At 37.3% G+C, this 23,964-nt stretch overlaps 2 protein-coding genes across 4 annotated transcripts; both read right to left on the reverse strand.

The window, feature by feature from the left end:
• Nucleotides 1-861: 861 nt before the first annotated feature.
• LOC121250237 (N-alpha-acetyltransferase 35, NatC auxiliary subunit) lies at nt 862-19,699 on the reverse strand. Of its 2 annotated transcripts, none has more exons than XM_041149281.1 (16): nt 19,423-19,699; nt 18,263-18,330; nt 8,606-8,761; nt 7,732-7,899; nt 6,850-7,000; nt 6,236-6,315; nt 5,323-5,595; nt 5,054-5,197; nt 3,963-4,097; nt 3,490-3,588; nt 3,041-3,097; nt 2,693-2,897; nt 2,210-2,328; nt 1,814-1,882; nt 1,359-1,457; nt 862-1,250 (listed from the first exon to the last, which is right to left on the reverse strand). In XM_041149281.1, the coding sequence occupies exons 1-16, from the start codon at nt 19,544-19,546 to the stop codon at nt 1,173-1,175; spliced, it is 2,025 nt and encodes a 674-aa protein (XP_041005215.1). In that variant the 5' UTR covers nt 19,547-19,699; the 3' UTR covers nt 862-1,172. The 2 variants fall into 2 exon arrangements, with proteins under 2 accessions (XP_041005215.1, XP_041005214.1); XM_041149280.1 differs by having other exon boundaries at nt 862-1,278; nt 19,423-19,698.
• Nucleotides 19,700-20,532: 833 nt separating this feature from the next.
• LOC121250238 (probable glycosyltransferase At3g42180) lies at nt 20,533-23,596 on the reverse strand. 2 transcript variants are annotated; one of them, XM_041149282.1, is made up of 4 exons: nt 23,191-23,596; nt 22,896-23,056; nt 21,619-21,973; nt 20,533-21,396 (listed from the first exon to the last, which is right to left on the reverse strand). In XM_041149282.1, the coding sequence occupies exons 1-4, from the start codon at nt 23,560-23,562 to the stop codon at nt 20,734-20,736; spliced, it is 1,551 nt and encodes a 516-aa protein (XP_041005216.1). In that variant the 5' UTR covers nt 23,563-23,596; the 3' UTR covers nt 20,533-20,733. The 2 variants fall into 2 exon arrangements, with proteins under 2 accessions (XP_041005216.1, XP_041005217.1); XM_041149283.1 differs by having other exon boundaries at nt 23,136-23,328.
• Nucleotides 23,597-23,964: the final 368 nt, after the last annotated feature.

The following is a 23,964-nucleotide window of genomic DNA, read 5'->3' on the forward strand; positions in this document are numbered from 1 at the left end:
ATATTTCCATCGCATTGCTTGTTTTGCCATCTTTTAACTAAAGAATCTAATCATTTTAAGAAAACAAAGGGCAAGTCCCCTTCGTCCTTCCACCTTTCAAGGATAGCATCAATTTTTTAGATAAATCCTTCTTTTTCTTAATCACTAATTACTCATATACGCAAAACTGACAAGGAGAGATGAACAGAGAAAGGGTCAAATTATCTTAGTTTTATCACCACTCCCATGTTGATATGATTGATTAAACAATATTCAATAGATTCTCAGCAAAGCCTATGGAAGTTTGTTGGCAAATAATAATAATAATAATAATAATGCAAACTTGTTCATACTGCTAAGATCACCGCGATATTTTTGTGTCTTAAATCTTGTCATCTCCAGTCATACTTGTATATTATAACACGTCTTAAATAACTTGTATTTTAATCACATAAATGACAAAAAACAATATAAAATGTCATATAACATGTAACCAATAATAGAATGACAAAATTTATAATTAAAAATAACATTTCTCTTATAATAATATTATAGATGAACTTTTCCAAGTCTTTTTACCCCCTAGTTTTGGAGACAAATTTATCAATAAGCCACTGATTCTCTCAACATTCAACCAATCTTGTCAAGTTGTCTGGATCAAAAGATACATTTTTTTTTTCCCGGTTCCTTCACATGAATGGAAGGAAAAGAGAACAAAACTTGCACTATGATCCGCCAAGGGTCTTTTGGTCTATGCTACATTTTCTCTCAGCGTGTGTGTTGACTGTTGAGTTTACATTTATATATAAAACCATCCCACACCCATGCCACCTCCCAACCCAAGGTCAAAAAAAAAAAAAAAAAAAAAATGCAAGAAAGTTGTACATAAACAATATGTTCTTTATTTGTTTTCCCATTGAAAATTACAAAACAATAAGTAATAAATGATTGAGAAAATTGATTGAACAAATAAGTAATGTTACAACTACTATACCGCATGACCACTTGCCACTGAATCCTGTAAAGCGTTTCAAAATTGGGGGATATCAATGGACAGCTTCAAGATCTCTTGACGACGGCGGTAGCAAAGTAAGGATGGTGGCCAAACTCAAAAGAAACCTTTAGTGTACGGTCGAGGGCTCCTACCCGGCAAATGACATTCAAGGCAATGCTATTGTGCTCTGCGACTTGCTCTATCTTTCTGAGTTCAGCCAATTTTTCAGGGTCATTGGCAAAACTACTCTTGACCTCCTTTGCAATCCTCTGGGCATCTTTAAAGTAATTATACATGACCAGGGTCTAAGCAGAGTAAGAGAGAGCATTATTTTCAATATGAGGGAGTATGACAACAGAATGTATAGTGTTGACAAAAAACTTACAGAGAAGCGAGCATATGCTGTCGATTCCTTGAATGAGGGGTATGAGATGTGATCAGGAACGCAAGCTTTTTGTAACAGTTCAAAGTGCTGAATAAATCTCTGCAAAAGAAGCAATAGATTGTACATGTTAAATTCAAAACCATGAAGCCAAGTCAAATGAAAGACACAAAAGGCAATCAGGCCACCGAGCTAGTTTTCGTAAGCAAACTAATGAAACTTTGTCAAGACTAATAGGATTAATCAATTTCATATCCAATAATTAGTCCATTTTGTAAAATTCTTGAAGAGGTATCTAAGGAAAGACAGATTGTTTCCTCCATCAAAATCAAGAAGTTTAAAGGGGTGGAAAGACAATTGAAATGGTCTCAATCAGTTTCATAATGATTGCACCATCATGTTTTCCACTTCTTGCTCTAGACTTACAAGTATACATAAAATAGGATTAGAAGCTTCACCTCTTGTTCTGTATTAAAAGGACTTGGACTCTGTACGATCATGTGTTCATTTGCCAAAGCAGCAAGCAGCTGGAAAGATTTGACTGATGAGTAGAACATTTGACTGGAAAATATTTAAGCAAAACAAAAATACTCGAGAATGTGAAAAATCTATTATCACATCCACCACATAGAATGGTCTGTCTGATTAAATCAGAAAGACTCCCCATCATAAACCTGTTCAGTGTAACTTATCAAAGAAAACAACCTGTGCAGAGTAAGGTTCTACCGATCGCAATCACCATAACCCTTCAGAGGTCAGGACGTCAACTTCTACGCCCATGCACCTTAAATAACATTTCCTAGATGTGGTCATCCACATTCTTATCATTTATTAATTAAAGCAGGCAGAATTACCATTGTGAGCCCTTCAACAAGAAACATTTGGCATTGAACAAACAAGACTGCAGGTGGAATTCGGTATTCCCTGCCCATATCCTTCAGGGAATCTCTTTTTTTCTTTGCCTTTCGTTTACCTGTTCAACAGAAGCACATGATCACATCAAAGGGTATCAGATACTTGGTAGAAATTTTTCAAGGGAGATACAATCACATGCATATAACAATAAAATTTATTCTGCTTCCAGACAGGAAGAGATGGAACATATTCAGAGGGGCCTGCCAAAGAGTATTTGTCAAACTACAGATCTTCTCCAAACTATTTGTCAAACTCCTTGCCTAACAAAAAATATACAGTAGTTTAAATGTATGTATACACAAATCTGTTCTACATCCTCATTTTTAAGGTGGGGAGAAAATCTGGGCCTTGTGCATCTTGGTTCATCAAATAATGTAAGTTTCTTATGAAGTATCAAGTGACGATATAACAAGCATACTTACTAGTGTCATTCCTCGTTGCCATCTTAAGATGTGTTTTCTCTGCAAGCTTGATCAAGACAACATAAATATACCAATATACCATGCAATATTCACTTGGGGAATAGAGCTCCAACTCAAAACCCAAAATAAGAAAACGGGAAGCCATCCAGTATGTTTGCTCCTCTACCCAAAGGAGGATATGCTGGAATATTTTCACACATATATTCTGCAAAACCAAAATAAATTTTAATTGAAAATAGATCCTTCTGTTGAAAGCATCAGCATTTAATAATACTTAACAAAGTTATAAAGAATGAGAATCTTCCCTAAACAAGCAGACAAAGTTAGACACATGGCAGACTGACATACCTCGTCATCTGGAATGCTCGAGACCTCCCCAAAATCTTTTCGAAACACCAGCTCTAGCTGTTTGCCACATAAGAGAAAACATAGATAAATTAACTGCCAAGCATGATACCTCTTGTAGAGCAAACACAATATTCATAACTTAAATAAAAAAAAAATAGCAGCACAAGTCTTGCAAAAGGTTAGAACTACCTTAACACAGAATTCATATTTGCTCCTAACAGATATATGATACTTTGAACCATACAAGTAAATATACTATGTTTTTTTCACAAGTGGAGACTATATAGCTTGGATGACTAAATATCATTGATCTAAATGCGGACAGCTCAAATATCAATTAAGTTATTTAAATATATCATTTTCCAGGGTAAAAATGATTTTTTGAGGACATTTGACTGAACAAGAATGACAATATGATAACTCACAAGACATCAAAATAAGAGACATACCTGTACATAGATAACACGCCAATCTTGAAGCATTTTCCCCAGCTTACGCCTTTGCCACGCAGCATTTGTACATAGAATTTTGAGCATATTGATCACTAACTGTTTAAGTAATGGCAACGCATATATTAGATGAATTCCCTCCTCAAAAAACCAGAAGGATGCTAAAAGCTGTCCCCAAACTCAGCTGCACACAGGCCAAGTGACAACCTAAGTATCATTTACAATGTCTTCTGGCCAAGCCATTAATTCCGATTAATAACAATAATATCCTCATGACAAAAGCTTTATTTTTTCTGTGTATTTGATATATAACTTCTCGATAATAGAGCCTTCAATGACCATCCCTAGATTATGGAGACAACCCAAACTGGCAAATAGCATAACTAAATGAGATGGAATTATTATTACTAAATGACTTTGGAATAGACAGCGAAGGCACACATAATTATACCAAAATATCACATTGCCTTCACCTGTCCTAGTTGCACAATATATTCATTCTTCTGAATGTTATGGTTCTTTGTAACCTCGGGCAATGCTGCAGCTCTGGTGATCACAGCAAATATAGAATCCCGCCCATAAAGTTTCCCATCTTGAAGTAGCAGAAGCTGTTCATAAGTTACCAGAGTTAATAATCCAGTCATACAAAGATAAACACATGGGAATAAGTGTCTGAAGTAAAGTAGGAATCAAAACATTCCAACAAGATGAACATCTGAAACATTCTAATAAAAATAATCAGCAAAAGATAGAAGCATATACTACATAATAAGGAATTTGTAGTTGAGGCTATAGTATCTCTGCTACCATGCACTTTCCAATGTGCACAATATCTAATTTCTGGTCAATGCTTCATGCAATAGAGTATAGAGTATAAACATCCTACCAGGGCTCTTTGCTTGACTGTGAGCTACCAATCATAATCCACTCCCAAATTTATCTCTGGCTCATACATTCGACAGCATAAGAATTAGCATCACCCTAAACATTTGCTTTAGTTTAATGTAATATGATGGGCTCTCCACCCAATGGCAGTGTGCATTTTCAAAGTTATAATGAACTCAATTATTCCTAATGCAAACAATTAGTGAGCATAAAAACGTCATCTTTTTTCAGTAAAATCATTATTCTTTTATCAAGTGGAAATGGAGCCAAATCCCTCCGCTCCCATGCATTTAACCCAATAGAAAAGGAAGAGGTACCAACTTAGCATGCAGAAAAATGTTCGCATGTTTGTTTATATTACATTTCCGCAGGTACAAGGGGCAGTACAACCATAGGAGGGGAGGGCATTTACATGCCTAGAAAACTCAAGAATCTCCCATCTGAAAGGGGAAAAAAGAAGAAACCCTGTTGTCGGGAAAAAGGATTCAATTACCTAAACAGCCTAATACCTAGAAAAAATTACCTAAACAACCTGATACCTATAAATGTTTACCAAAACAACCAAACAATCTCAGTGATCGTCAAAAGCTACAATCCTCAATTAACGAAATCAAAAGGTGGCACATTCATCAAATTACAAAAATAAAAATAAAAAAAAGCTGGATGCAGTAAAACCAGCCTGAAGATGAGATCTCGCAACCAAATCAGGTTGAGATTTTTGGAACTGAACCACGAACTGCAAAACCCCTTCTAGCAATGGGTCCAAGGAGTAGGAACATAGAATGTCTAGATCATGAAGAAGTTTCACAAAATATTCAATGGCCTGGAGGAATAGAGAGACAATGATGTCAGGAATTCTTTTTCTTCTTTTTATCAATAGAGCGAAGGTTTCTACAAATATTGAAGTAAATTACCCGACATATCTGAAGAAATTCTCTACATTCTCACCTTTTTCCAACTAAGAATTTTAATTGCACGAGGTGGAGTAGGAGCAGATAATCTAGAATTTAAGCTGGCATCAAACCCAACTGGTTGACAGCCAGAACCAGTTGTACTATCGTCTAAGACATCCTCACAACTTCCACAGGCACTAGATCTAAGAAATTCTGATGATTTGAGAATGCATTCTAGCTCCAATATGCACGATGATATATGTTTCCTTGCCAACTCCAAACCTCTCCCTTGAGGCCGCCTCATAGACGTAAGAACATGGTAAAAATGCTGAAAACAAAGGAAAGATGCTGACAATACTAATCAAAAGAAATGTAATACTGGTTTTAGTTGATGCAACAGAACAAAGGTAGTAAAAAAGTGCACTATGGTTTTTATACAAATAACTGCTAGAAGAGAACACCAAATAAAGTTAATCATAGGCAAAAATGATTTTAGACAAGGGAGATCCAATTTTTTGCACTCATATGTAGCAGATCAGTGATCTCACACCAGCATTCTCAGAATAATTTACTTAAGCTTAGAAAACATGGAGGCATATAAAGAAAATGGGTGACGAACTGCATTTTCTATCTTTATATAGGAGTAGTATTGACAATAACAAATTAACAACAATGTCAACTAATGTTGACTGGTGCATCTTCTCAAGAAATTTTGTGATTGTTCAAAGCATCAAAGACATATACAAGATACCACGTACTGACACACATGACTGCAATACAAAAACAATTGAAGGGTTGCTAGTATTCTGAGTTACAGCATATAAAACAAATATCATTATGCGTAGGTACAAACATATATAAACATACACATATTATATATATCCATGTGTGTGTGTGATCATAGATGATACAGGGGTATTGATCTCTATTAATTCCAGGCCTTATAAAGAGTCTACACATGGTAAGACCTTACGAAAGCGTAAGCGGCACAACAATGCTTTGCAGTAGCCCTCTTCCAGATCAAGATTTGTTTGTAATGGCTCTATATCTGCATCAAAATAGCCAGCACTTCATAAAGAAAAATTTTTCTGAACATTTTAACTAACATGTAGGCACACTGGATCTTACAAAGCATGAAGTACTATCAATTCTAAAGAAAAATATAATGAGTTAAATTTCATATGATTCCGGTGTACATAGGCTATTGGTATTGTTTTCGTCGATATAATCATTATTACTTACCATGATCTTTTACTTATCAAAAATCATCATTACTTATCAAAAAAATTATGAGACTGGACACTGGCATCAAGAAAACTTGACTATTGCCATATGGCTCAAATAGACACCTTCGTTTGCTACTGAAGCTAGTATAATATTGGTCCAAAGAAAAAAGCATACAATCACCAACATACTGTCAGAAACTCTTTCATGACCACTTCTTATATTTCACAAGGTAGCTACGGCTATGGTCTTACAATTATAATGACAATTGAATTGTTTGCAGTCTTGACAAAAATCTTCTGCTTAAAAAAAAAAAAAAAAAACAAAATTAGACTCAAACAAGAGATCTAAAAATTACCTTCTAACACTCTTCTTCTTGAGTATTGGGCTTTGCAAGCACGCAATTGGCGAGAAGTTGTTTCTTCAACAGCATTTAGCAAGGATAAGCACTTTTCATCTCCATCCCCATCCAAGGGAAGGCCGTATGCCATTGTAAACAGATCCTCTTCCTGAAAAAAGAAACAAATAAGGTCCAATGCATTCTTTTGTTTTGTTTTTTTTTTTTTTTTATATCGGTAAACAAAATTTAAATGATCATAAAATAGACAAAGGTCCAAAGAAACGGGACATATACAAGTCATCGCCTATGCATGCTAGTTTAGTGATACAAGGAAGTCATGAAAATTCATGCCATTAAAATCAATTACAATCAACCAATGGAGTAAAGTATTGAAAAATAGACTTCTAATCTCATCCATTGACCACTCTCAATCTTTAAAACTTCTTTCATTCCTCTCCCTCCAAATACATCACCATCGACAAATTGGAACCATTTTCCATACTGTTGCAATCTGAGAGTTGCCCTGGATGGCGCACCAAGAAGCTAGGAAGTCGATTACCCTTTTCGGCATCACCCAAGCCAATCCCATCCAAGCAAAGAAATCATTCCACAAGGTCATAGCAATCTCACAATGAAGTGATAGATGATTTGCAGACTCTCCGCTCTTTTTGCACATACAAAACCAATCCATGACTATGATGTGGCATTCTTTTGTTTTTCTTGATCCAGGGCCAAATGCAGTAATATACATTTCATTGCAAAGTCTACTTATCAGAATATTAAACGACTCCCAGAGACAATGTTCACCTCAGATTAGGGAAAAATCGATACCAGAAATTTGTCTCATAAAATGAAGAGAGATTATTAAGAGACGCAAAAAGAGTTGTTGGAATACTTTACTTCATGTGTACGTGCATCTGAGACAACTGAAATAACTGCCTTGCAGGTTGCACGTATGACTCTGCAATAAGAATGGAGCAAGGCGTGTGAAGATGTCCTATCAGGCCTCAAAAGATAGATACAAGAGAAGACAGTTTGTGCCAATGAATGACCCTTGTGCCATGTTGCCTGCAATGGAGGATTGTAATTTAGATGAGAACACAAATATCAGGCAAGACATATATCGAAGAATACAATTTCCATAGAAAAACATAAAAAGGTGGTTAGATTGTGGCAACACAGACACGGACATATGACATGGTTTTGATTCATAAAAGAGACATCTAATCCTACATATGCACATATATATTCCTGGTTGTATATGTATATGAGTGTGTGTTTGTGCATTGTACCTTTTTTTCCCTTATCGAAAAAGAGTGATATTTTAAATACAAGATCTAACTAGATAACTTTCACACCAGACTCCATAATAAGAGGTTTAAAATAAGAAAAAAAAATGAGCACCTTAGGAAGAAATATATGGGCCATTTATATAAATAAATGAATTAGCTGATAAAGAGGGTAAATTTGTGCATCAGACACACGCACACACGTGCACACACCACTGAGAGAGAGAGAGAGAGAGAGAGAGAGAGAGAGAGAGAGAGAGCATTTCTTTGATGCCTCTCTTCTCTTCAGGTCTTCTATTCCTTCATTATTATCATCAACCTATGACTCTTATTTTTGGTGGGAGAAGCTTTATTCCTTTAATTTTCCAAAAGCATAATCTATGAACCTTCATGTGTCACTAAACATTGAAAAAAATAAAATTTTGTATAGAGCTGGGTATGTGCTATATACAGAAGACTAATCATGAAAAGTAAATTGCATATACCTCACACGCTAGAAGATGGTCCATTATATCGATGGCGCGTTGAACGTCAACAGTTTTGTCAAAGCTAATAGGAACTGGAGCAGCGCCATTCTCAATGGCTTCATCAACAGAGTAGTATTTACAAACAATACCAGAATCCATCTTTGGATCCATTATCTGGTAAAAATAACAATTACAAACTAAGATGCAGAGTAAGAATATAGAGAACAAAATAAAACAAAGTTTGCAGGGGATAACAGTAATATTATGCAAATCTTTGTATTCAAGAGCCACATTAGGGAAAAACAAACAATGAAATGGAATTCAATAACATATGCATGAAAGTTACTGTATCAATTCATTTTAGGTCATATCCAACAAGCAATTATATTTTCTGGATATATTGACACATAATTTCAGGGAGTAATCTCTTCTAATTGGCATGGTACCCGTTCGCTCCCAATGTACTTGGACTTTACCGTAGTTCTCCTTTTATTAACGGAATTTACAATGCTGTTCAATGCTAGGGCTGTTGTAACATACGGGTCTAAATTTAGGGTTTAAAACTAGTATTTTCCTTATTCATTTATTGATATTTTAATTTCTTTATATTTATTTATTTATTTTAGATTTTTTTGTGATAACAGATAGATCGATTTAGTGTTTCCTTTCCTTTTTAAAACTTCGAATATTCTATCCACTTAGTCCCCATGCTAGTTTCGGTTTCCAGAGTTTGAGCAACTCCAAGTCAAACCTTTCAAACTCTCTCAGAAACGGTATCCACGTGAGAGTAGGTTCCTAAAGTTTAGGCAATTTCAAAATTCAACCAATCTCTCCACGTCACTTCCTCCCATCGCCTATAAAAAGACCCTCAAGCCTCTGTGATTCACACAGTGTTAAATCAAGAGAAACAACATTCCCGCTTAAACCTTACCTCTGCCCAACCATCGTCGTCCACCCCGGGACGTCGGAGCCCTACTCACGGCGCCAGAAAACGCCGGCCAACTCAACCCCGTCGAACCCACCCCCTCAGGTAAGCCCCTGCCGCCGCACGCCACCTCCCTCCCTTTCGGTTGTTTGAGTTTCAAACCCATACCTCTCTAAACTCTCGCTGTTTCTCCTCTCTCCCTCTCTCGGTGTCGCACCACCATAGGGACCCCCCAGTCTCGTCGCCGGTCGCTTCTAGCCACCTAGAGCCGCCGACGCACTCTGCTCTCCCTCGTGAGCATCGCGCAGCCCTCTCTCTACCGTAAGCCTCTGTTTTACGTCTGCTCCTTTTGTTTTATTTTCTTTTCTTTCTCGTTTCTTTTTCTTTTTCTTTCTTTTCTTTCTTTTCCTTCTTTCTTCTTGTTTTATCCCGTGTGCTTCAGTTCCCAAAAAGCCTTTTTAATTCGGTAATTCCATGCATGCCTTGTGACCGTGAGGATGTAATTCCCTGAGCCTCGACTTCTTGGGGCCTTAAGTCAGTCAGATAGTATTTTCTTTAAGTGGTTAATCTCTGGGTCAACAGAAACTGGTTTACAATTTAAAAAAAAAAAAAAAAAAAAAAAAAAAAAGATAGTATATTTTTCAGAAATACATTACCTTTACATGGGCTTTATCTAATTGAACAAATTCAGCATTTAGACACAAGTTTTATAAAAGATTTTTAAAAGATTTCAAAGCATTTGTTGGAGTCTATTAGTAGTTAAATTCCTTATACGTATTTAATTACGTAGAGTATTACGACACGTTTTGCTAGGAAGTTATTAACGTCTAGAACCTCGTTTAGGTAACGCGCTACAAGTTGGAAATCAGGAAGCAGCGCTAAGAGGTAAATAGTATGATCATATTAATAAATGCGTATTGTGAATATTATTATTATGTATAAAAAGAAAAAAATGTGATGTGCTTATGATTGCTAACTACGCTACACTAAGAGGCAAGTCAAGGTTAGTTTACTTTTCAATCTTGATGAAATATGAGATTATACTTGAGTGAATGAATTTATTGTTGATTGATTTAATGTTACTAAATTCACATGAAAGACATGAAATGTTGAAGTAGTAGTTCAAAGTCAAGTATGCCATGTAATAGTCAGATTATGCAAGCCATGTCCATGAAATGCTTAGATTGTATATATGCCATGTTTGTGTAATACTTAAACCATGTATGCCATGTTCAAGTAATACCTAGATCATGTATGCCTTGGATCGTCTTAGAACGTTCATAGCATGTTATGTAATATCACGTTATACTATGCCATGCTAAATCATACAAGAGTATGCCATGCTAAATCATACGAGAATATGCCATGTACAAAGATATGCCATGCTAAATCATACAAGAATATGTCATGTACAAGAATATGCCATGCCATGTCATGTTACGCTATACCATGTACAAGATTATGCCATGTTAGAGATGTTCATGAAGCAAATCCCATGCATTAAGAAAGATAAGAAATGTAACGGTACCACGGACTCAAGCGTGGTTAACCACAAGTTTAGTGAAACACGGACTCAAGCGTGTTTCACTTCACGATATGCAAGTTTAGTGAAACACGGACTCAAGCGTGTTTCACTCCATGATATGCAAGTTTAGTGAAACACGGACTCAAGCGTGTTTCACTCCATGTTATGCAAGTTAAGTGAAACACGGACTCAAGCGTGTTTCACTCCATGTTATGCAAGTTAAGTGAAACACGGACTCAAGCGTGTTTCACTCCATGTTATGCAAGTTAAGTGAAACACGGACTCAAGCGTGTTTCACTCCATGTTAATACAAGATAACTAGGACGTTATGCATTCACAATGACATGTTTTGATTATATATGCTCCCGCTTATGTTAATAATGAAAATGTGTGCCATGTAAATCTGTGATGATATATGTATGTAAAGTCTTCCAGAAGATCATGTTACATATTTGATTGAAATCCATGAAGTTGTATGCACGTTCGTAAGGGTATCCTAGAGATGAATTGTATGTTAGGCAAGGACTATATTTTACGATACGACGTACTATTACTGAGTATTCAACTCATTATTTTTTTGTGTGTTTCTTGTTTCTTCCATGTCTGATTCTCGCAGATGATGTCTATGATGATGAAGAGCGGAATGGCCGGGAGTAGATCTAGTACCAAGACTTAGGACTGAATAAGTGATTTTATCACCAGAATTAGATTTCTTTTATGTCATGCATAGGATTAGTTATGTTTCGTTATATTTCGTTCAGTTTCCAAAACAATCATGTTCAGTTCAGTTTTTAATGTTTTGATGAATTTCAATAAATGAGGTAATTCAGGATATGAATCTCTCTACCGGGCATTATGTTTTAAATGTTGGTAATATCTCTATCCTAAGGGAATGGGGTGTTACAGCTGTGCAAAAATTCCTAAATTCCGACTCTGCTTCAATTTGAGTGGGAGTTTCGGAGTTCGGAGTTGGACTTGGACTTACTGACATTAATTTAAAAAAAAATAAAAAATAGCTGAAAGGTGTCGTTCTTGTAAAAGGCATTGTAATGGTGCATTTGGCAAGTGCTCCAATCGGAGTCGGATTCCAAATCTTCATTGGGATTTTTTCAGAAACCCTAGAATTTTGTGTTTCTACTGGATTATTCTTCGTTTTACTTGTAGGTTCTCCAACGAACAAACCAAGGTTATGCTTCTTTTTGTCTTTGGCAATGGGTTTTTGGAAATCTTTGACATGGGAGGGACTTTTTGGGTATTTGATGATGATGATCTATTTCTTTTGTTAATTCCATTGATTTATTTATTTGCTTCTATTTTCATCCCTCACGAGTTTGGGTTAACAGATGAATGTATTTGTAGAATGATGAGATGCCTCTAAGAGTCTTGATTCTAGCCTCTCCGGATACCTATGAACTCGCCATCAGAGCACAGGATAGGCAAAGACTGATGGATATGCTGACATATCCAAAAGTGGAAGACTCCATTAAAAGGAGAGTAGAAATGAAAGCCAAGGACTGACAAAATTTTATTTTTCTCTCTCTTGCCTTTTTTCTCTCCGTACACAATATCTTTTTTCTTCAAACTTTGTTGAGGATGGCGGTTGTGGGTGATTGACGGTGGTTGTTTGGAGTGCTATTGGAAGGAAAATGCTTTCTACGAGAAGTTTAGCAATTGAGTCCAAGGTGTTTGAGATACGGGCAGATGGGAGTGGAGTGCTTATCACTGAGAGGGGATGGAAAGGAGTGCAAAACTTGAGGCTAGGTTTGGATATTGCACATTGGGCTTCAAGAACGTTGGAGGATTGTCAAAAGCATAGCAGTAAGGGATATTACTCTGCTTATAGAGAAGGAAACAGAGCGTTTGTTGCGCAGCAAGGTTCAAATTCCCACGGCAGTTATTTGTCTCTGGAGGTGGAAGTCGGAGTTTCATCATCATACCTGGGGACAGAGATGGGATGGGGTGGAGAAAACTTGCGGCAGCGTTGAGGGAGGTTGGCAGTGAAGGTGGGAAGAGGAGAGTCCTTTTGTCATCGTCGGCAGTAGCTTTCACGTCATCTCAGTCGTATAAGGAGGCTCTGCAGTCAACTCAAGACGTGCAAAAGTCAGATATGGCAGGCCTACTACAGGCAGGTGATCTTCCTGTTTTGGGAGAAAATCAAAGACAAGACGGAAGTGGCAGGAGGTCAGGGCAAGTAGAGGTAAATATTTTGAAGGAATTACGGGATATGGAGGCTTCGTTGGAGGAGATGAATCTTAAAGTAAAGGGGCTTATACGGTGCGTTTTGGGAAAAGAAAAATTGAGGCTGGGCTTGGGGAGTGGGTTGGAAATAGGGAATAAGAAACTAAAGGGAGTGGGCCAGGATGGTGGGCCCAAAGGGAAGGCCCAGGATAATTGTGCAGGAGTTTGGCCAACTCAAAGGCCCGAGCCCACTCCACAGGCGTCCTCCTTCTGGAGGAAGAAACCACTTCACACAATAGGCCCATCGGGGGATGGGTCAGCAACACCAACGCCGGCGAAATCTCAATTGACGGCGCCGAAGGACGTAGGGGCTTCGACGAAAGCATCGTCGTCGGCAGTGACGCAGCTTCCGAGAAGTCTCCCCATAGTTTCCGTTGTTTTGGGTTCTTTGGAGGGGCCCGAAACACGTACACCAAGACCGAGTCTTGGGCAGGGGCTGGCACAAAATAGTGCGATGGCATATGGCGACTCAGATGGTGGCTTGACAGTGGCAATACAACCGTTGGTGGTGGAGGTGGGGGAAGTTGTTGAAGGGGAAGGTTTGGAACTGAGCATTTTGGATGATGGGTCTTCGGCCTCATCTGGGCTGCCACAGAACCTTTCGGTGAGTCATGGGATGCCTTTGGATATGTTGTCCTTGGGACAGGTCCATCTGGATATGCCTTTGGTTTTGGTCCATAGTAAGCTTTCTGACGGAGCTCGATCAGATGCTATTGTTGCTGTGGAGTGTGGGAGCACATCAGAGATAGAAGGGGAAGGTCAGTTGATGATGCTTGATACACGTAAATGCTCTACAGAGGGGGAGTAGTCTGCAGGAGTGGATCCTACCCCAATAAGTATGATTCTTCCTACTGTTTCAGATGATTAGGTATTGAAAAAGGTAGAGGAACTTCAAAATTGCATGGGAATTTCGTGCAAGGGCTATGAAGATCAGTTTAAGTCACTGATTATAGCCATTAAAGACAACATGGTGCAAGGTCAAAAAGAGATAGGGAGCTGAAGAGGTTGACGTGGTCCATTAATTATGATGGAAAGGAGGGGAGTGCAAGTCGTGGAAGAAACAAGGGGAGGGCTGGAACAGTTGATAAATGAAGCCTAGAATTTTGTGTTGGAATGTTAGGGGCTGAACGAGTTTAATAAACGTTTGCGAATAAGAGCTTTATTAAGGCAATGGAAAGTGGACATCATTTGCCTATAGGAAACAAAGTTGAAGCTTATCACTAGAAGAATTATTAGGAGCTTATGGAGTTGTCAATATGTAGGTTGGACATATTTACCTTCGAAAGAGGCCTCGGGTGGAATTTTGATTATGTGGGATAAGAGGGTGGTGGAAAATAGTGATGAATTTGTGGGAGAATACTCAGTGGGGTGTTCTTTTAAAAATGCTGAAGATGATTTTTTATGGGCGTTTATTGGGGTATATGGTCCTAATTTGGACAGTGAGAGGAGGTGACTTTGGGATGAGCTTGCTGGCCTATGTTCTTGGTGGGAAGTCCCATAGTGTATAGGTCGGGACTTTAACATGACAAGATTTTCCTGCAAAAGATCAGGGGAGGGAAGACAAAATCAAGCTATGGTGGATTTTTCGGGTTTCATTTTCGAGGTAGGTCTTATGGACTTACCGTTAATGGGAGGTGATTACACTTGGTCTAATAATCAAACCTGGTCAAACTGGACAGATTTCTCATTTCTCCCTCGTGGAAGACACAATACCCAGATGTAAGTCAGACTAGGCTTCCAAGGATATGCTCAGATCACCTCCCTGTAATGTTAGACTGTAGTGGCATTCAAAGGGGTAGAAGGTCGTTCAAGTTTGAGAATATGTGGTTAAAGTTGGATGGCTTTGTGGATTTGGTCAGGCAATGGTGGAATTCATACCTTATTGAGGGCAATCCGAGTTATGTATTGGCTGGAAAGTTGAAAGTCTTGAAGAATGACTTTAAGACTTGGAATGAACAAGTAGTAGGTGACGTAACCATACAGAAGAAGAGTTTGTTTCAAGAGTTACAAGGCTTGGAGGGTGTAGGGGAAGAAAATAACAGAAAAGGTCAAGTAGTTTCTGAATTAGAAAGATTGACCCCCATGGAGGAGATTTCGTGGAGACAAAAGTCAAGGGCTTTGTGGCTTCAGGAGGGGGATAAAAGCACAAAATTTTTTCTTTGCATTGCCAATGCACATAGGAGGTTTAACTCCATTGAGTCCTTGAACATAGATGGAGATGTATCTTCAGATCAAGTTGAGATAAATGAGCATGTGGTAGGGCATTTTGAATATTTGTTATCGGAACCTCATGCATGGAGGCCTACGGTAGATGGCCTAGCTTTTGAGGTCATTGATCAAAATAGTATGGCTTGGGTGGAGAGACCATTTGAAGAGGAAGAGGTACAACAAGTAATCAGGAAAATGAATAAAGATAAAGCTCCAGGCCCGGATGGATTCACTATGGCCCTTTTCAGACTTGTTGGGAGGTAGTGCGAGAGGAAGTAATGCTGGTTTTTCAGGAATTCTTCACTTATGGCAGATTTGAGAAAAGCTTAAATGCTACTTTTATTGCATTAGTCCCTAAAAAGGCCGGTGCAAGAGAGATACAAGATTTCAAGTCGATTAGTCTTGTGGGCAGTGTGTATAAGATGCTTGCCAAAGTTCTTGCTAATAGGATGAGCATGGTCATGGAGAAGATTATCTCTAAGTCTCAAAATGCCTTTGTGAGGGGGAGGCAAATTTTGGACTCGGTTCTTATAGCTAATGAATATTTGAATAGCAGGTTCAAGTCGGGAGCTCCAGGTATTTTATACAAACTCGATATGGAGAAGGCATATGATCATGTTAACTGAGATTTTCTAATGTATATGTTAAGGAGATGTGGGTTCGGGGAAAAATGGAGGAAGTGGATGAGGCATTGTGTGTCAACGGTTCGCTTCTCGGTTTTGGTAAACAGTGATCCCGTGAGCTTCTTTAATAGCTCGCGAGGTCTACGACAAGGTGACCCACTATCACCCATTTTATTTGTCCTAGTAATGGAGGCTCTAAGTTGAACGGTGTCGGCAGCAGTAGAAGGAGGATTTTTTTCAGGTTTCTCGGTGGGAGATATCCACGGCTCCACCATTATTTCTCACCTTTTTGTTTGCAAATGACACTTTGCTTTTTTGTGAGGCAAATGCAGGGCATACCCAATCTTTGAAGGCCATTTTACTTTGTTTTGAAGCGGTATCCGGGTTGAAAGTTAATCTTGCCAAGACGGAGATGGTTACGATTGGCGATGTTAGCAATATTAGAGGGTTGGCGAATATTTTGGGATGTGGGGTTTCTTTGTTGCCATTGAAGTACCTTGGTCTCCCGTTGGGGACTTCTTTCAAAGCTAAGACAATTTGGGAGGGGGTGTTAGAAAAATTTGAGCGTAGGTTGGCCGGGTGGAAAAGGTTGTATCTTTCTAAAGGGGGCGAATCACACTTATTAAGAGTACCTTATCCAATCTTCCCACATATTACTTATCTTTATTTCCCCTCCCCACTAGTATTGCTTCTAGAATAGAGAAACTTCAACGTGATTTTTTGTGAAGTGGGTTAGGAGAGGAGTTTAAATTTCATTTAGTAGGGTGGGAAAATGTATGTTCTCCTCTGAGAGACTGTGGATTGGGGGTCCGGAATGTGAGGGCGTTCAATAAAGCATTATTAGGAAAATGGTTGTGGCGTTATAATCATGAGAGGGGAGCTTTATGGAAATGGGTGGTTGATATGAAGTATGGAAGTGAAAGGGGGGGTTGGTGTTCTAAAGAGGGTAGGGGGACATATGGAGTGGGGGTATGGACGTATATACAAAAAGGTTGGTGCTCTTTTGCTAGTAATATTCGGCTGCGTTTGGGGGATGGTAGTAGGATCAGCTTTTGGCAAGATGTGTGGTTGGGAGACACGGCCTTGAAGGATGCTTATCCTATGATTTTCATAATTGCACGGGAAAAAGAAGCTATGGTGGCTGACTTGCGGGTTATTAATCAAGGTTCACCAGAGTGGAACATTAACCTTACTCGGGATGCACATGATTGGGAAGTGACTGAGCTAGTGGGATTTTTTAACATGTTGTACAACATTTCTATTGTTGCCAATATGGAAGATATGATGGAATGGCGCCCCTCTAGGAAAGGGAAATTTTCGGTATGCTCTTTTTATGATTCTATTACTATGCACCAAAGGCACAATTTCCCATGGAAGAACATATGGAGGACTAAAGCACCTACAAAGGCTGCATTTTTTGTGTGGACGGCGGCTCTAGGGAAGATTATAACCATTGATAATCTTAGAAGACATGGCCTTATTATTATGGACTGGTGCTGTTTGTGCAGAAAAAGTGGGGAAACGGTGGACCATCTACTTCTACATTGTGAGTTTGCTAGAGATATCTGGACTTATTTTCTCAGTAGAAAGGGTATAGCATGGGTATGCCGGGTAGGGTGGTCAAATTGTTAGCAAGCTAGAAAGGGATCACAAGGACATCACAGATTGCAGCAGTGTGGAAGATGGTCTCTATATGTATTCTCTGGTGCATTTGGAACGAACCTAATGAGAGACTTTTTGAGGATCATGAACACTCCTTAGAAGAGCTTAGGAGTTTTTTCTGGAAGACTTTGTTTGTGTGGCCCATTACTCCTGATTTGAATGGTCTTAGCTTTCATGATTTCCTTGTAACTGTTTCTAGTTTTTAACTAGGTGTATTCACATGTATACTTCTAGCTTACCTGGGCTATGTCTATCTTTATATCAATAAAATAACTTATTATTTATCAAAAAAAAAAAAAAAAAGAGTCTTGATTCTTCTCAGAATAAAAAAATGACCCCATCACCAATTGAAGTTAGAGTTTAGAGCCTTGATTCCAACTCCTAATCCTATTTAATGCAGCATAAATTTAGTACAAATACACATAATTTATGTTTAGACAACAAAACTAGGAAAAAAAATAAAGATTAATCCTTATAGAAGAAATTGAAAGTACCTCCAATGCAGACATGGCAGCAAAAAGATTAAAATTATCTCCGTGAATAAGGTCACCATCTCGAAGATCTGTGACCAAACATTATAAAAAGAACATGAATTAAGAGCAAAACTAAAAAACAAAATGAGTAAGTGATACCAACAATCACATTAGACCCTGTATTTTGCATCATATACTTAAATTTACATTTCATTCTGATATGCAGATTTAGAATTTAAGATTACACCAACCCCGTCCCACCCTTTTACCACCTGAGTCAAGACCTGAGTGGAAATAAAAAGATCTTTAAAAAAAACAGAGAGAGAGAGACCCGATCAATTGGGAGCACGGATATCATACCCACATGGTACAAATGTCACTGAAGATAATCTCATTCCCATTTCATCTAGCACTATAATGCTATGTCAGTGCATGTGGCCGAGAGAGTGTCTAAAAAGGAAAAAAAATAATTAACCTTATTGCATTTAGAAAAAGGGCCATTATCCAGTGGTTAACTGGGAGAAATGGCTTGAATTCCCATCGTTCGGTATTTGCATAGGGTAGTCATCTAGACTTGAAAGTTGAATCCGTACACTTACACTTACCAAGCCCCATACTTCTATAGTTGCGAGAAACAATCCCTTAGGTATTGTATTTGAAAAAAGAAAAAAGGAAAACTCGACTAACCAAATGAGTAGATATGACCAGTACAATAAGCCATCCAGATTCCAAAGTTTCAGGGGAACCAAATGCCAAAACATTCATTTTCATTAAAAACAGAAAATCATAAAATTCGAGCAATTTATTGCTTTTTCGTATACAATCTTAGCAACAGATGAAGCATCAAAGTTACGGCCCTTTACCCACTTTTCACAGTACAGTTTCTCAAAAAAGCCAAAATATTAAACATTATCGATTCAGTAAACAGTCCAGTCCTCCGCAACCAAACAAAGCCTTGTTAATTAAAGAATGACGAGGGCCAAGATCTTCATTGAACTAATCGAAGCTAAATATTCCATTTGTCTCCTTAGAAAAACTGAAGTTTCTTCCTTCCAGCCGTGGGAAGGGGTAAAACAACTAAATCATATAACTCAAATATTCTTCGCTTTTCTTTTATTTTCTCGACAAGCAAACAGAGTGGAATCAGGGATGAGAAGCGAATTAAGAAAGAAGGAATCAACCTTTACATGCGGCTTCGAGAAGGGGTGAGACGTCAGCCCAGAGCGAGTTATCTCCAAAAGGAATGGAGGCGCGTGCGGATACGGATATGTCCACTGCCGCTTCCTGGGCACCATTATCGGCCATTACCAGAAGCTCAATTTGTCCTTTGCACTCGGGATTCTTTCTCCGATGTCTTTGAGAAACTGACTGTACCGGTCTTCGCAAGTGCTTTGTGTACAAACAGTCAAAGACCCTTTTTCTTTTAGGGTACGAGAGAGAGAGAGAGAGAGCTCTCGCGTCTGCGTCAGGGTTTTAGCCTTTTAGGGTATGGAAATGGAGCGGTTCGGGTCGGGTCGTTTATTTGTACTTGGTTTAGTTTATGGAAAGGCTATTCTGAGGTTGAACTGACAGTCCTTTCCATGAGCTCTTGGGTTTTATTGCAGATGATTGGACATTCATTACCACCCATATAACTAAAGTAATCATTAAAAAGCAGTTTTTCAGGAAAATAAGTAATTAATCATGGTCGTTGATATTTTAATTCACAATTACTTAGCATTTGAATCGAATCAATTGAATATGCCAATCAAAGTTTCTTTGATGTCTTTAATCATTTTAGGATAGAATTTATGACTTTGTTTTATGAGTAGTTCTTGATATAGTTTATAACATTTTTATAGGTTCACGTGATTTGGTATAATATATATGTATATATATATATATCTTTCAAATTAAAAATAAATAGAGTTTTATGATCAATTTGTAAGCTCGTTATACACTAAATACATTATAAGAATTAAATGTTTTAATCCTAAAAAGATTTTATAAAAATAAACTCATAAGTTGATATAATTTGATGTGATACGTTATATTGAAAAGTTAATTTTATTATAAAATAGATCTAATGTATCATATGAAGGCATATCAGTTTAGGAGTTTACTTTTTGTGAAATCTTTTTGTGACTGTAACACTTTTTTTTTTTTAATAATATTGTAAATAATCTCCATAATAAGTGGTGTGTTTACCCAAATCATTCCTAAAGTAACAAAACTCTCCATAATAAAACTCTACAAGTAACAAAACTTACTTGTAAGAGCCAACCTTCCACAATCTTCCACCCACGATCCAAATTCTATTACTCTTCATACCCATGACTTGCTTCGAGGTGAAGAAACCTACATGCCAATATTAATTTGATGTTTGTTCTTCTTCTTTTATCTTTCGTTGTAAATATGATTTTTTTTTTTTCCAGTCACATGAACATGAAACGTACTGAATTCTTAGAAGCTGTACAAATAATTGTCAAATACCATGGGTAAAGGAAACTACACTACGGTAGCCTAATGTCAAGTCTTCTAAGCCAAACAGAGTGAAGCAACATATGAAAAACATCAAAAGGCTTTGCTGGTCGGTTCATCTCAAAATGTCTTCTCACTTTTGTCACCCTCCTCTGCATTTTCAAGTACTGAAAGTTTGGAATACCTTTCAGAATCGTCTTGATCTCTGGAATTCTGTTTGTTGGAATTTGCAGCGAGAACTTGCTCCAGTCAAGCACATCACTGAAGGGTAGAACATAGTAATCAGAAACTATAACCGGGACACACCCAGCATGAATTGCCTCCACCAATCTTGGGCTCGCTACTTCATAACCACTTGGGCACAAGCAAAACTTGCTCTGTCCCATGAGTTTGCTGTAATTTTGGTTCTCAGGAAGGTGTTCGAAGACTCGGATATCGTCGTCTTTGTCCTTCCAATGTGCGAACAAGATGTTCCTGATGTCTCCATGCGCCCTTCCGGCAAAGAAGCCGAGGATTGTACGCTTAGCAGTGGGTAGGCCGATGTCGCGAGGAGGGTTGAGCTTGAAAGGTTCTAAGTTAAACTCTGGTAACGAGACGTCTCTCTTAGGCTCAAATCCTTCTGAGGTGTTGGCATTACATAGCACTCTTATGAAATTCTTGTAGAGTTCAGGCTTCTCTTTCGACACTTGTGGTGCCTGAAATTTGAAGCCGAATATATGTTAATTGATGATGAAAAACATAATAGAAAAACAAAGTATATATGTCTTAAAATATTTAAGGGAAGTGTTACATATATAAAAAAATTATTATATAAAAATAAATTCATAAATTGACGAATTACTTTATAAGATATGTTGGAATTAACGTTTGCAAAAAATGAAAAGTAAAATCAAAAACAAAAATGCAATAGTACGTACCCAATCATGACAGGAGACTAAAAAATGGTCAGCTCCACTGCTCCTGTTCCAGTATGGGTATTTTTTTCGGACGGTGTAGATGTAATCGGTGACAATACGGACCAATCGATCACGATCGTAGGTGGTGATGGGCAGGTAGATGTACTCAACGATGTAGGTAACACTTATGGGTAGGAAGAACACATGGGCCTCATCGGGATGATGGGCCATGAACGTGCTCTTACCGCCGTCCATTTCATCGATGAAGTGGCCCTCGATGGAGTAGATGTGCTTTGTGGGCCCATCGTGGACCAATGGTTGTTCTCCTTCCTTATAGGTCCACACTTTGAATCTCTTCACCATCTCAATATGACTCCTAATGGTCAACCCACAATACTCACGAATATTATTTCATTAACAAAAAGCCTAAATTTTTCATTATTTGGTGCATTTAAAAAAATAAAAAATAAAACTGTTTCCTACTAACTGATAGAAATATGAAATTTGTAACATATTCTAGTACAATATGAGAACATATGAATATGAGAGAAGAAGATCACGACTACTGATTAAGGTCAAGGTCACATGTACAAGGTGTTAAGATATAAAATAAATAATAAGATCTATTTCTTCCTATTAGATTAAGTTTTTGGGATAAGTGGTGATTTCACATAGTATCAGAGCAGAAGTTCTGAGTTCGAACCCTAATTTTATACTTTATTTCATTTAATTAAATATTTCACGTGTTGTACTATTCTTTAAGGGAGAGTTTGATAATTTAAAGTGCAAAGTATCAATCAGAATATATATACATAGAACATTAAGGCAAACCATTATAACATAATAATCGATGGAGGACGATGAAAAATGAAACTATTTATATTGTTTGTGTATATATATGTACATACATAGTAATTAGTAGCACAATACATATGATATGATATATATTAAGATATTACTAATTTTAAAACCTTATGTTTCCAATCATGTCATTAATGATCAGTTGACTAGTACGCAATGATATTCATCATCTTTTTAATCATAATATTTTTATAATAATCATCTCGTGGCCGCATCTAATCATGAATTTTAATGCAATATCAGAAAATAATGATGATCATTAAAAAGATTATGAAAATAAATTTTTCTAATATTTGATTATACTTTAAATATATATATTAGATGTAAAACAGAATGCCATAATTATATATATATATATATAAAAGGAAATCAAAATCAACACACATATATATATATGTATGATGTGATATGATCAACATATATATATGATGACTTACTGATGAAAGGCATAGGCATTTCTGTAAATGCATCCTCTCGGGATGAAACCGATCACTGATCCCTTGTCGTGGGACGTAAAATTCCTAGTAAGAATCGCTTTGCGAATGGCCGCTCGTGCTCTAGCCAAGTCTTCTTTAATCCTTTCCGTACTATTTTTCTTCTGCACAATATATAACACCAGAAACGTGCACACAATTAATTATATAGGAAAAAATTTGAATATATACATACATACATACATACATATATATATATATATGACTTGTGATGATATGATCAAAGACGACGTCGCACTTTGATATGGCTGGAAGAAGTATGGACGTTCCGGGGTTCATGAGTAAAGGGAATTGAGGAGGGCGGAGGACCATGCAGTAGAACTGAATCAGATATTTGATGTGCAGACACGGTTGGAGCAGATGCTGGTGAAACAGCTTGTTTGGCTGTTAATTGGTAATTGGTTTGTGTATGGTGAAAAGTTGGTATGAAAGCTGGAAGAAGCTGCTGAACGAGCAAGTGATGATCATCATCTGCAATATCATGGCTACTTTTGTTTAAGCTGGTACTGGAGAAGTAGAGATCAAGGAATATCATAAGGAGCATGATAATCAGGAGGAGAAAAGTTAATGGAACTGGAATAGGTAAACGAAAGCTCAAGGCCGTTGCCATGGCTAGCTTGCTATATTAATCTTCTTCTTCTTCTTCTGCTAGAGAGAGAGATCAGAGAGAGAGAGAGATATGAAATAATGAAATATATGGGGAAAATAAAATTTATATTAATGAATTTCCAAAAGCAATAATTCTTTTTTTTTTTTTGCCAACTTAATTAATTCTGCTATGATATAAAATAGGAATGTAATATTTGATTACTTAAATTCTGGTGATGTACCGTTCCGTTCAAATTATAAATTAAAGATTACATTCCTATATATTATAATTTCCATCCTTATTAATTAGCTAGCTAGTAATAATTTCTAAGTACGTCTGATCTCAATCAAATGGCCAATAAAATCGTACGATAATATATATATATATATGTATAGAGCTTAATATATAATTATATATATCTAT

The sequence above is a fragment of the Juglans microcarpa x Juglans regia genome, chromosome 2D (assembly GCF_004785595.1).
Source record: "Juglans microcarpa x Juglans regia isolate MS1-56 chromosome 2D, Jm3101_v1.0, whole genome shotgun sequence".
Lineage (NCBI taxonomy): Eukaryota > Viridiplantae > Streptophyta > Magnoliopsida > Fagales > Juglandaceae > Juglans > Juglans microcarpa x Juglans regia.